At 58.1% G+C, this 13,656-nt stretch overlaps 2 protein-coding genes across 2 annotated transcripts; one reads left to right on the plus strand and one right to left on the minus strand.

The window, feature by feature from the left end:
• Positions 1 to 14: 14 nt before the first annotated feature.
• Positions 15 to 8,675, minus strand: F5144DRAFT_487549 (uncharacterized protein; the record flags this gene model as incomplete). Its single annotated transcript, XM_066785616.1, has 14 exons — positions 15 to 1,031; positions 1,110 to 1,759; positions 2,184 to 2,191; positions 2,411 to 2,573; positions 2,628 to 2,987; positions 3,042 to 3,211; positions 3,393 to 3,835; positions 3,978 to 4,465; positions 4,794 to 4,874; positions 5,736 to 5,803; positions 6,504 to 6,989; positions 7,053 to 7,333; positions 7,391 to 8,347; positions 8,508 to 8,675. 14 exons carry the CDS (start codon positions 8,673 to 8,675, stop codon positions 15 to 17), a joined length of 5,340 nt encoding a protein of 1,779 aa, XP_066644492.1.
• A 2,033-nt stretch (positions 8,676 to 10,708) lies between these two features.
• On the plus strand, positions 10,709 to 13,001 carry F5144DRAFT_170144 (prion-inhibition and propagation-domain-containing protein). The gene has a single exon (XM_066782611.1). It carries the CDS (start codon positions 11,056 to 11,058, stop codon positions 12,979 to 12,981), a length of 1,926 nt encoding a protein of 641 aa, XP_066644493.1. The 5' UTR covers positions 10,709 to 11,055; the 3' UTR covers positions 12,982 to 13,001.
• The last annotated feature ends 655 nt before the right edge of the window (positions 13,002 to 13,656 follow it).

Genomic DNA, 13,656 nt, shown 5'->3' on the forward strand with positions numbered 1-13,656 from the left:
AAGAACCCGCCCTTCTACTTCTCAGCAGCAGCAGCAGCAAGAACATCAACCAGCGTCCTCAAATTCCTCGCAGACCGAGCCAAGACCTCCTTAGCCGCCTTATCGGGCCTGCCCCCCCTCTTATTCCTAATATTGTCCTCGCGCGCCCTGATGCCCTTCTCGACGGCCGCGCGCAGCTCGGGCGAATACCCGACGTCGATCTGCGAGTAGACAAACCACAGCATGCTCTCGAGGGTGAGCGACAGCTTGGCGTTGTCCTCGGCGGTGACCTTGTTGGCGGCGAAGGGCAGGAAGCACTCCTGCAGCACGAGGACGGTGACGCCCGTGCCGGAGGCGTTCTCCGGGTCGACGTCGGCCGGCTCCGGGTGGTGCCGTGGCAGCATCTCCTCGATGAGCATGCGCAGGAAGGACACGCGCACGTCCTCGGGCAGGTCCGCGTGGTGGGACTCGACGAAGAGGCGGAACATGGGGAGGGGGAGGCTCCGTACGTGGTCGGCGAATTTTTCATAGAGTTCGTCGACCCGCGCGAACGTCTCCGGGAGGTAGAAGGACACGGCCGAGAGGAGGCGGAAGAGGCGCAGCCGGAACGAGACCGTCTCGGCGATGTCGTCGGTCAAGACGAACGAGGGGGTGGCTGCTTCCGCCTTCGGTTTCCTCCCGGGCTTCTTCCTCTCTTTCGGTGTTGGTCCCCTCCCAACCCCGTCCTCCTCGCCGCCCGATTCATCAAACTCGTCCCCATCCAGATAATCCCCAAACTGATCATTCTCCAAATCCACCGCCACATCCTCCCCCCTCTTCCTCTTGCCCTTAGCACCATCACTCCCAACTACCGTCTCCCTTTCAAACACCTCCCGAAACACAGCCCGATCCGACACGCCATTCTCCCCATCGGTAAACGCAAACAACCCGCGCAGCACCTCACGCAGAGCATTCCTACGCTCGCGCTTCAGCACCAGCAGATAGCCCACCAACAAACTCTGCGCCAGCGCCGGGTACGCCGGCCGCTCCACCGTCTTCTCCTTCCCCTTCCCCTTCCCCTTCCCCCTTCCCTTCCCACCACCTCCACCCCCACTCCCACCCCCAACCCCCGCCTCTGCCTCCACCCCTACCCCTAATTTCTCCCTCTCATCCCTCGCAAGCCGTTCATCCAAATCCGCCTCCAGCACCCCCACCACCAACCCCAGCCACACGCGCCAGTGGCGCCACCGCCGCGGCTGCTCGGTCGCGCACCGGAACGCCCAGCCCAGCACGGCCCAGAAGTCGGGGGCGCGCCGGAAGAGCAGCTGCGAGCGTGCAAAGGGCCCGTTCAACGCGGTGTCGCTGCTGCTGCTGCTGCTGTTGCTGTCTTCGGAGTCGCTGGGGGGGTTGGGGTCGTTGTTGTTGGTGGTGGTGGTGGTGGTGGTGGTGGTGCGGGGGCCGCTGGCGGTTCGGGTGGTTTTGTGGGTGGTGGTGGTGGGGGTGTTGTCGCCGAATTGGAAGGCGGCGCGGAAGTTGGCGTTGACGGCGCCTACTGTGCTGAGGAGGCCTCGCAGGTAGGAGAGGGCGTGCGAGGCGGCGTGGGTGTTGCTGATTTCGGGGGGTCGGGAGGTGAAGGCGGGGTGGATGATGAGGGTTGTGAGGAGGGCGATTTGGGAGGGTGGGGGGATGAGGGCGGGTTTTGGTTTGAGGTTTTGGTTTGGTAGGTGATGGGGGTGTTGGAGGGCGGTTGTGGTGTTGCCGTCGTTGAGGAGGCCTGAGAGAATGTGGATGGCGGCGGTGTCTGTTGAGGGAGGTGGGAGAGTTAGAATGGTGTAGACAATTTGAGGCATGGGAGAAAAACCGACAGAGTTGTTCTTCTAGGTGGATTTGGCAGTGCGACTTCAATTCGTGAGGCAATTGGACTGCGTCACGGTATGTCGGTTCCTCGGACGGGGGGTCCTCGACGGGGCTGCTAAGAGTGGTATCATCGGCGGCATTGGATGGTGAGTTCCTCGCTGTGTAGAATGATTCAGGTGTGGATATGCTGCCTAGTGTTGTTAGGGGTGAAGTGAACTCCATGCTGGAGCCGGCAGAGCACTCTGCGTCGCTTCGTGCGGGAAACAGAGGGTGGCAGTTTGGTTCGATGTTTGAGGGACGGGAGCAAACTACCAACCGCCCGTTGGTGGTGGGTTGCGGGTGCTAGTTAGACCCTAGCGGACGCCAACTCAGCGCGCTCTCACGCGACAAGTGGGGCTTTTTTCGCGATTTAGGGCGGGCTGCACTAAAGATGGTGGGCCTCAGCAGGGGTTTTGGTTGCACATTGTCAGGATAGCTCGATAGGTACATACCTATAACTGAAACATCAACCAGCCCGATCCTCGAATCATCAAATTAACGTGACTGCATTTGTATAACTTGACCAACTCGTACAAAACATCAACCCTGCCTTTACTTCTTCAACTTCAACACGATCCATGCTGCAATACGGTACCCGACAATGATGCCCATCATGATCCCGATATCCTTCCCCATGTATCCTGGCTTGTAGCCGTACTGATCAAGAACACCCTGCCCGCGGATGAGGCACTGGTCCGCAAGGTCCGTCTGCCACATGCCTGCTCGCCGTTAGTCTTTTAGAAGGAGGCAGAAGATGGGAGAGGGAAACCTACATTGGCATCCAGTTGGCGTGTTCGCACAACTGTACACCCTCTCACTAAACTCGTTCACCATCATGTTCTCAAACACGTACTTCTGGTAGTCCCAGTAGTGGAAAACGTATCTGTAAAACACGTTGAGCACGGTTGGTGGCACCATGAACCCGTTGACGCTCATCCACAGGCCGTTGGCAAAGGCAATCAGCGCGAGCGAGATGACAAATGACGGGAACAGCGACGTCAGGAGCACCACCAGACTCTCAGCTGCGAGCAGGTCCAGGAACACCCAGAGGACCCAGGTGAAGAAAGCTTGGGGCGTGGGTTGCAGGTTGGAGAGCCAGTACGAAATGGCCGAGAAGACGAGAGCGATGATGACTGAGGAATACCAGTTAGCATCATCGGATACAAGAATTGGAGGGGAGGACCTACAAAGATATGGGATGCCGGTGAGGAAGTTGGAAATGATCATGGCGGTCGAGCCATAGAGCCCATTCCGCTTTTCCTTGATGAACTGCATGTAATCCTCGAGGTAGGCAGGACTGTAAGCGCACGCCATGAACGACATGAAGGCAGAGCCACTGCGGCATGTTAGCGGTAATCTGGAACCATCAAGGGGGGGGGGGGGCATACTAGAAAATGGCGTTGGTGAACGGGATGATGGATTCCTGCGAAGCATCCAGCCTCAACCAGACGGTGCCTATCATAATAGCGAGTCCTGCCAACAAGGTGGTGAGTTAACTCTTCCTCAACACAGTTCAGGAGGAATGCTCACCGGTATACATCGCCAGCCTGATCCCATAGACGACTACATCCCGGTAGCTCTTAACAAAGCTCCGGTGCATCAGCGCCAACACCACACTCGGCAGACTCGGCTTTCTCTCAGTCATGTCGAGCTCGAGAGCCCCTGGCCCCTTTTCCTCAGCCGCGGTCACCGCAGCAGTGAGCTCCCTGGCTCCCCGCGAGCTCGCCCAAGCAGACTGCATCTCATGTAGCCGTAGCGTCGCCGAGTCACGGTCTTGAGCGAAGTCCATGTTGACCATCTCAAGGAGAAACTCAGCTGGGTTGACGTGTATGGGCATGGGATACCCGATGGACTCGTAATGGCCCGCCACGTCCTTCACCGGCCCAAAGTAATGCGTCTTGCCGTGCGACATCAGCAGCACTTTATCAAACAAATTGAAAGTCGCCGTGCTGGGCTGATGAATCGACGCGATAACAATCAACTGCTCTCCCGTCAGTCACACCCTTTTCCTCAGCCTCTCCCCCATCACCCCCAAAAAGGGGGGACAGAGAAATAAACCCAAAAGAAAAGAAAACAAAAGAACGCACCTTCTCCCTCCTCGCCACCCCCCTCAAAAACCTCACCACCTCCCCCCCCGCCAACGAATCCAACCCACTCGTCGGCTCATCCAGCACCAACACCCTCGGCAGCACCCCCTCCCCCTCCCCCACCAGCTGACACGCCACCCCCAACCGCCTCTTCTGCCCGCCACTGATCCCCCCGCGCAGCGCCGTGCCCACCAACGTATCCGCCTGCGCCCGCAGCCCAAACGCATCGATCAGCCCCTCCACCCGCGCGGCGCGCGCCTGCCGCGAGGATGTACCGCTCGAGGGGGAGGAGAGGCGGGCGGTGAAGGTCAGGGTCTCGCGCACGGTCAGCGCGCCGACGAGGGAGTCGTCTTGCTCGACGAAGCGGGTCAGGGAGCGGAGGGCGGCGGTGCTGGAGGGGGGGTGGCCGTTGAGGAGGATGGTGCCGCTGGTGGAGAGCGCGGCGGGCGTGGGCCGCGTGGCGAGGTGGTTGAGGAGGGTGGTCTTGCCGCTGCCGGAGGGGCCGAGGATGGCGAGGATTTCGCCTGTGTGGGGTGGGGGAGGTTAGTGAAACGGAAGGGGGGAAAAGAAAAGGGGGGGAGGGTGTACCGGCTTCGACGAGGCCGTGGACGTTGTCGACTATGTTCTTGGGGAGCTTGGTCTCGCGGTCTTTGACTGTCACGGTGATGCCCTTCCAGGCGAGGGAGTGGACGGTGGTGTTGAGGGGGTGGGAGTCGGCGCCGCGTTCGATGTCTATGTTGGGGGTTTCTTTGTGGGCTGGTTCGCCCGAGGTTGTAGACGGTGTGCTCATGGTTGGCTAGATGTAACCGGATAAGGAGGTCAGGGCCGATGAGGACCTGGAGCTCTCTTGACCAGCAGAAGGAATGAAGACTTCAGGTGGAATACAGCGCGGTAAATGGCCAACTATATTAAGTATGCCTTGTGTCGTCAAGGCTGAGTGAGGCATTGCGGGCCAAGCTATCACATATCCGCATCGAGGCCTCACGAGCCCGAGATCAGCTCAAGCACAACCACCTCAACTACCTGGTATCACAATAACCCAGAACCCGCGAAACCAAACCTTCATCGCCATTTGGCGAAAGAGACTCAGATCCCGCTATTCGCAAGTCAGCCCAAAAGTCCACTTCCCTCTTCCCCTTCCCCAATACTAGACTTGGCACTATCACAGCAAGTCAAACTCAGATCCCCCCCACCACTGCACAACAGGCTCACGTCAGGCACCACACCACACCACACCACACTACACCCCACCACCGGGCACCACCAAGAGGTTGCCGATGCAGGCACGAGGCACTTCAGCCCAAGCAAGGCGGAAGCAGGTCGGCCGGCAGGGAGCAGCCGAGTCGTTGGGACGGGGCAACCAATGGCGGGCAAGACCCAGGCACCCGCCCTGTCAGACGATCAAAAAGATCGTGTGGTTTGCATCGGCCACCGTCCGGTCGGCCTACACTAGGAGACTAGCTGAACGGGAAGCCCGCTTATGGCCGGACACGGCCGGACGCGGTTCCGTTGTTGTTGGGTTGGTTGTCTGTCTCAGATGCGCTAGAGTCGCCGACTGCAACATGCATACCACAGGCACATGCATACATAACTAGGTACTGACTATACATAGCCCCCACCCCCTTCCCTCCGGGCCCAGGCCGGGGAACAAGAGCGGCGAGACGAGTTATGCACAACCCACACACACCCACGGGGGATCTCCGCCCGAGGTGAGACACCGGACCGGGCTAGCTGCCGCGCCGCAGCTGCGTAACACACAACGAGTCAACATCGGCCACCTCCTTCGGTTATAACTATGTGCCGTCACCCGTCGCCGTCCTCGTCGGCGACTGTCTAGCCTTTGTGTGTTCCCCGTGCCGACGCTCCGGGGTGCACAATTCTTACTTGGCCGCTCACTCCGCTGTTGTAATACCATTGGTTAGTGCCAACCAGACTAGTAAAGACGGCGACCTCGGGCTCACAAAGTTCATGATCGAAAACTAATCGAATCTGGAAACGGAACGCACCCGCGGGCCTGCCCCGCTACCCCTTAGGGGAACGAACTACTTTCGATATCGACACGCACACGCCCCCTCGTTTCCCAATCAAGCTCCCAGTTCGGGATCTGACAACAATAATTCTTTCTCCGGCAATTTCGGTCATTAAAGTGCACACATGTTACTCCCCAACAGCTCCGCGGGCTAGTTGGATACTTATGTCAAGATAGGAAAAAAAAAGAAAAAAATACCGGCTCAAGCATGCGGCTGTCACAGCCCCTTTCCAATACAAACCCTACAATCAATCCCCATCCCGTGCCCAATCCCCGAGACGCTTTTTCGGCCGTTGTTGAACCCAAAACCAAGCCCATAGCCAACCAAAAAAGTCCCCCATATCAATCAATATTTCAGCTCCGTCATACACACACACCCCCAATTTTCCATTTTCTTTCCCCCCTCCCGTCAACCCCTAACTAAACACTCCCCATCCTACCGCCCCCTGGCAAACACTCCCCAGCCTCCCGCCTACCCCCTACTAACGCCCCCATTCAACGGCCCCAGCCCGACCCCCCCAACCGTGGTAAACTCACTCATGATGCCCTCATCGGCACTAATACTGCTCATCATCTGCTCCTGCGTGAAGCCCACCCAGAAAGCGGGCGAGATCTGCTGGGCCTTCTTTTCGCGGTAGATCTCCTGGGCGACGCCCTTGACCTGGGCCCAGGCGGTGTCGGCGGCCTTCCAGACCTTGCTCAGCTTGTTGAGCGCGCCGATGTTGAGGCGGATCTGCTGGCGCAGGTGGTCCTCGTCGTCGACGAAGTACAAAGCCCACTTGGACAGGTGCACGATGGAGGACAGCGTGATCACGCACGTGAAGAAGTGCGTGTGCTGCGTGATGGGCACCGCCTGCGTGATCATCTTGGAGATTTCCGAGGCCGCGGTGAGGGTGTGCCGTGTGTGCGCGTTGAAGACGTCGCCGGATGGGACGGGCCGGTGGGGGGCGCACGAGTTGACGGCTTGGACTGGGGTGGTGTCGAGTTGGGAGAGGGGTTGGTGGAGCATGAGAGTGCAGCTGGAAAAGGGGGTTAGTTTCATGCATGCCTAGACGAAAAGGGAGGATCAACGGGAAACATACGCATGCGTGATGAAATGGGCCTGGAACATCATCTCGTCGAGCTGGCAGCTCTTGCTGAGGTCGTCGCGCTTGCTGTCCGGCAGATGCATCCTCCAGTTGGTCAGCAGCGACTGCACGCGGTCGATGATGGCGTCGTCGGGGAACAGGACGGGCGGCGTGTGCATCATGCGCCCGAGGTTGCGCGCCGCCGCAATGCGGTACGTGAAGGACGAGAACTCGCGATCATCGTCCAAGAAGGTCTGGTCGTCAAAATCCTCCATGTAGAGGGTTTGGGGGATGCGCTGCGGCTAGGGTTAGTGGGGTGCGGGAGTGGTGCGTTTACAAGCGAGCGAACCTACCCCTGTGAGATACTGCATTTCCTCGCATGGCAACCCTACGTCCGCTTGGATGTTGAAGAGCAGGAATTTGGTCACGCGGTGGACGCCGGCGATCATGCCATCGCAGACGTAGAGGTCCCACCAGGTCCGCCGCCAGCTCTCCTCGAGCACGGGGTTGCCGCGGCCGTGGAGGGTGGCAAAGTCACGCTTGTTGAGATCGATCTCCAAGGCGAACTGCTCGCAGTCGGCAAGCAGCTCCCGGGCTCGCGCCTGGTTGCACTGCCCGTCCAGGCCGACGATGATGAGCAGCAGGGCCTGGACCAAGTAGCCGTCCTTGGGGGTGCCGGGCTGGTAGCACAGGCGGATGGCATCGTCTAGGTAGGTGGCCTTGGCGGGGCCGGCATCGACGTACAGCGAGCCGATGTATTTCATGGCGGCCATGACCACGTTAAGGTTGGGGGTTGTCCCCTCCTTGAGCATGCGGATAAAGTAGTCTTTGGGCAGCACAAACGGATGGCCCGCATGGAAGAAGTGGTAGAAGGCATCAAAGCACCGGTCCGCCAGCGAGGGCGGCGGCGGCTGAACCGGAGGCGCGGCCGGTGTGGTGGTCGCCAGAGCTAGAGCGTTGGGATCCATAGCTGGGGCAAACGGGTTCCGGTAGAGGGGAACGTTGCTCATGGGGGAGGGAGTCGTATAAGAAGCCGGAGACTGGTCCGGGAGCACAATGCCCGGGTTGAAGCCCGCCAACGTCGGTGCAGCGAGCGACACACCCCCGTGTCCCAGTAGCATGGGACAGTTGTCGCCCTCGGCCCCGGGGTACGGGGGCGAAGACGATGCATGACGCTTGTTCGGATTGTGCGCCGTGCCTCTTCTCGGGCCCTTGTAACCGCGACGAGAGGGCACATAGAGGCACTCCTGGTTGGAGCTAGTACAGCGCGAGCAAGGGGTGTTCCCATCGCATTTGAGATGCTTGCCGCGCTGTGTGTGGTGTGTCCGACCGGGAATTAATTAGCACATCCACGTCACATACACCGCGAAAGAAAGGATCAAAAAAAGCAGCCAAAAATAGGGGTTTCATAAAAAAGAAACTAAAGCCAAGGATAAGGACACTCACACAGGCGAGACAGGCTGCGGGGACCGAAGGAGGTGCGGCTGGCTGCTGGCCCAGGCGGGCATCAGTGGTCGCCGAGTGCATCGGGGTAGTGGTAGACGAGGTCGCCGTTCCTGGGCTGTCGCTGGACACCGAGGGCGAACCGTTACTGGAAGCTGCCGTCAGCTGTGGGGCGCCTATTGAGTAAGTCTCCATGGTCGGCCACCAGATTTGATGATTTTCAATTCAAGCGTGGGGATTTAGGCCAGACGACGCGCTGTGAGGTGCAGAAAGGGGGGGAGGATCTCGGGCACCACGAGGTTGATGGAGGAGGGATCGAGAAGGGGGTTGCAGCGAATCGAGGAGGCGGGTCAAGCAAGGCAAGGCCCAACCAAGCTCATCAATTCGCAAAGGCCTGTCAGTGCTCCAGCCCGTGGTAACTCGAGGAACAATCGCGCTGCTGCCCTGGTCTCGGGGATGTTGGTTTTCTTCTCTTGGTCCAAGCTAGATCCAAACCTGGTCCCTTGGATTTCGTCGAGATGGTTTGCCACGATATGACGGAATTGACGATGGCCTGGATCGGATGAATCAATGTCAACTTGTCAGTTCCTCTCCGCATTTGGCCTCGACTTTCTTCACGACCCGTCCCTCCCGTTCGGCCCAGCCTAGCCCTCATCCCCCGGCAGGGGGACACGCAGGGATCGGCCATGGATGCAGCGGGGACGATGGGGTGTCTCTGACCTTCGTCCCGGGTTCTTGACCCTCTCGTGCAACCCAAGACAACGTTCAATTTGCCAGCGAAATCGAGATCTCCACGCGGAACGCCGGTTAGATGAGAAAGATGCAACTTGGCAAGGTTGAGTGCCCGAGGTGAACGGTGATGGGCCCGGCAGTCTCTTTTTCTACTGTGTACACCGTCCCGAGTCGTGATGTTCGTTGAAAACAGAGGCGCATCGGGATGTCTCACCAAGTTTGCGATGAACAGAGGGCCAATGCGGGACCGGGCTGTCAACGGTGCAGATCATCCAAGAAACTTAAGATGTGGGTGGGGGGTTGAGGCGGGCAACCGACAGGCACAAGTGGCAATCTATCCTTCGCTATCCTGGGTTCCTTCTGTACGCAGTAAGTTCCATACTCGGGACTCTGAGCCGAGCGCTACCTAATCATGTTCGCGATTGCGAAGATCTGGGCTCTGCTGATTGACGACAACTCGTGGTGAGCAGGCCGATGCAGCTGAAACTCGACGACCGAGTCTTGCTGATTGGCACCGGGACGCCGGGGATGGGGGCCCTTGCAGTTTGAAACGGCGGAAATGCAACGCTGGCGTACGCGGAAGAAGCCTGTTCGCCCGGCTTGTCGCCATGGCCAACACAATCAGTCACCTGAGTGAGTTGGTGTGCAATGGAGCCAGCAGGGCCAGCAGAGCCAGCCAATCCAAAAGCCGACGAATCCTTCAGAAGAACGAAAGAAGGGCAGCAAGAAGGTGCCAAATCGGGCTTCTAGAAATGGAAGGTATGAACCTGAATTCAACACTTCGCGGGATGGATATTCAACGGCAGCTTCAACGGTGGCCCCACCCAAGCGATGGAGCTATTGGCTGAACCGTTGCAGAAGTCCGAGTGGTGTGGGGCGGAAACATATTCTCCGCCGTCTGACAGGGCAGGAGGGGAGTGTGCTTGGAGTCTAAAAGTGCAAACGACCTTCGACGAGAGGAACGAAAAGAATGGAAGTCATTCGGAAGCTCAAAGTCTATGTTTCCTTTACTTTCCTCTATCCCTTCTCTTCCCTTGATTTCTTGCTCCCTTCCATCCACTAGGGTTAGGGCCCATTGCGGTTCAACGTGATTTGTTCTTCGAGGCTCTCGCGGCTGGTTCCCTTCGCACCTTCCGTGGCCGGTGCACATCGGGAACAGTGGCTCGCACAGATTTCCCTCCAAGCTACGAATATCTACCAAGTACTTCCCCTCACCATCAGCAAGGACTGAAGCCCAAAACTTCTCCCTCTTTCTCCCTCTCTTGTTCCCAGTAACAATGGGTATCCCATTGTCAGCGACTTGGATCAATGCAATCGACGGTTTGTTAATATCGCCGGTATTGGCAATCAATCATGACCACGGCCCGGTTACTCTATCCACACGGCGTGTGGTAGCACAGGCGTGCTTGCGTTACATCACGCTACACAACTGAGACAACCACACAACTCACACTCGAACGTGATCAAGGACAATTGGTTTGTCCACACCAATAGTCCTTGGCAGGGTTAGGGCTCGATTACCAAGCCACCAAGCTTTCCCCCTCCATGTTCCGGACAAGTTGATCGGCATCCGACGTCAGACAACACGCTTGAGACTTGAGAGACCAGTAGTTGAGGAGGCAGCCAGAGAGAAGGTTACATAGGTAGCTGAGGTTGTATGTAGAGAACGTCAGCTTTCCACTCCCACAACCCCTCTGCACCGGATATGTACTTGTATTGGGCTCGGGGCTGACTTTGCACCCAGCACCACTCTCCCCCACTCGCCCCCACCCCTTTTCCTCGCTCCTATTCAGAATACAGACTGCACAGTACAAAGTCCAGACTGCGGCCCCTAACACCAACCATGGATCCCGTGTCAATGGCAGGCCTCGCCATCGGCGTGGCGTCGATAGGACTCCAGGTGTACACTGGTGCCGTGCAGGGAATTCAACTGCTCATCACGGCCTCGAATTTCCCAGACGATTGCAAGTATCTCAACCTTCGTCTGCGAATGGAACAGCAGCGTCTGTTTGCCTGGAGCGAGACATCGGGGCTTCTAGACTTGGACGCCAAAAACAGGCAGAGAGTGCTCGAGTCCAACACGTTCGTCCTGCATCGCCAGACAGTACTCGACCTGCTGGTTCAGGTGGAGTGCCTCTTCAAGGAGTTCAAGGAGCATCAGGCCAGGAACAAGCGCCTCCAGCCGATACCCGATCAGGACGGTGTTGTGTTGAACCCCGAAAAGGATGCTGCCAAAGCCAATTTTCCTTTGCCGCAGCGGCGGAGGGACTTCGTCAAGAAAGCCATGCAGAGCCTGAAGGAGACCTCGGATGATGTTGTGCAGAGGCTGAAATGGGTGTCCTTTGATAAGACCGCGTTTGAGCTCCTACTGTCGAGGTTCTCTACTCTCAACGACAGCATGACCAATATCCTGGACGCTCGGATGCAGGTCGAAATCCACCACACCGTTCAGGACTCGAATCGTGGGATACTCCAGCTACACCATAAAATCACTGACCTGTCCCGGCTCGTCATGGCACTGAACGTCAAGCTGGAAGCCAGCCCTCCTCTGCCAGCGTCACAAATGTCGGTCGCGCAAAAACGTGCCAACGCTAATGGTCTCCAGCTACTGTCCCAGCTAGCCAAGTTCAAGGCCTTCAACGAGTCGATCGAATCCAACAAGAAAACCCCATGGGACGAGGCTACAGCCATGTGCTTGGAGTTGGGCAGCCCGGACCACCAAAAACATCTCCTACTTGACCGGTCCATGGTGCATGTTGACCCAGCTGCCGAAGAGTCTGACGAGCCGAGGTGCGAAGCCACGCTCCGCCTTCCTGACGGCACAAATAAAAAGGTGTGGGTGGAATGGAAGGACTACGAACCACAAAGGCCGGAAGACCTCTCGCCCCCTAAAACCGTCATCTGCGAGCGAGTCCGAAAGTTGGCAGCGCTCTTGAGCCATTCCCCAAAGCCCGAGGCCTTCAGGACCCCTCATTGCCTGGGCTTCTTCGACAAGGCGAGCGCTGGCGGGGTGGAAGATGAGGAGGAGGACATACTAAATATGCGCCTTGGGCTCGTCTTCGAGAGACCCCTGGATGATGGTCTGCATACATCCCTTCCGCCCGTCTCTCTCCGGGATCTACTCCGTTCTGCTCGCAAGCCCCGCGTTACAGACCGAGTCAAGCTCGCCCATGCCATCAGCAACTGTCTGCTGTACCTGCACGCCGTGAATTGGCTGCACAAGGGACTCCGCAGCCACAACATCATCTTTTTCCGGGCGACCGACGGTCAAGTCGATTACGCGAAACCGTACCTTTCAGGGTTTGACTTCTCCAGGCCTGCCCGAGCCGATGAGATGACCGACATCCCCGGCCCCGGCGACGATGCCGAGTACAATCTTTACCGACACCCCCTCGCACAGTCGACGAACCCGGAGGAGCGCGAGCGCTTCAAGAAGAGCTTCGATATCTACAGCTTGGGGGTGTTGCTAGTCGAGATCGCGCACTGGGCAAGCGTCGAGCAGGTCCTCGGCATTGACATGAACGCTGCGAGGGGGCGGCCATCCATTGCCCTGAAAGTTCGTGAGAAACTCCTGGTCGACGAGCAGATTGCCGACCTAGGCGCCTCCATGGGTGCCGTCTATGAGACTGCGTCCCGGAAGTGCATAACAGGAGGGAAAGAATTGGGTTTATCCGAGGGCGATGATGAGACGGATGATGCCGTGGCCGCCAGGCTTTCTATGGTTCTTCACGAGGATGTGGTCAAGCCGCTCGGCGATATCCGAATCTAAGGAGTTCGAGGCTTTCTTTCCATGGGGGTCCTTCAGCCCTTCAATGCAATGCAAGCTTAGCGAGGTCCTTGGGGGCTGGGATACTGGCCGTTAGATGGTCGACATGACATGTTCTCTGCAGTCCCATCCTTGGCCGAAGGCCCGCTCTTTCCACGGACCGGGTCCGGCCCTCGTCACTTTCGCGGCTTCGGCTGACCGGAGTAACGATGGCCGTGCGTTTGGTGGAGGAAATGGTTAAGAACCACCCGCTGCAGCTCACATTCCCACGTTGAGCCCTCTCCGCCCTGGCAGGACGCCCATTTAGCCTATTCATGTACAGGCACGATGTCACTCACGCTTCCATGATCTTTCCGCCGCACCCGGGTAGAAGAAGCTTAGCTTTTTCGATCCGCTCAACCCCACGATAAAGAGACATCGTTCTGGGGCCAAAATCCAGCTTAGACAGTAGGCTAGAGCGGCGGATAAACTTTACCGACCACAACGCGGGTTGGGTCTAATCTCGGAACCAGGTTGCTGGTCATAACCGAAAACAAAAATGGAAAAGACGGCAGGAACATGCACATGCAGTATGTAGTTGCGATGTCATCAAGAACGGGGCGAGCTGCATGCCCGCCGGCCAAATGGGGTCGGCGCCTTCATATTAAGAGACCCAGACTATCCTCTTCGTAGTGTCCT

The sequence above is a fragment of the Chaetomium tenue genome, assembly GCF_020726465.1.
Source record: "Chaetomium tenue strain MPI-SDFR-AT-0079 chromosome Unknown F5144scaffold_3, whole genome shotgun sequence".
Taxonomy (NCBI): Eukaryota; Fungi; Ascomycota; class Sordariomycetes; order Sordariales; family Chaetomiaceae; genus Chaetomium; species Chaetomium tenue.

Excerpts from the sequence above, each read along its gene's own strand:
- F5144DRAFT_170144 (XM_066782611.1), top strand. The coding sequence starts at position 11,056 with ATGGATCCCGTGTCAATGGCAGGCCTCGCCATCGGCGTGGCGTCGATA.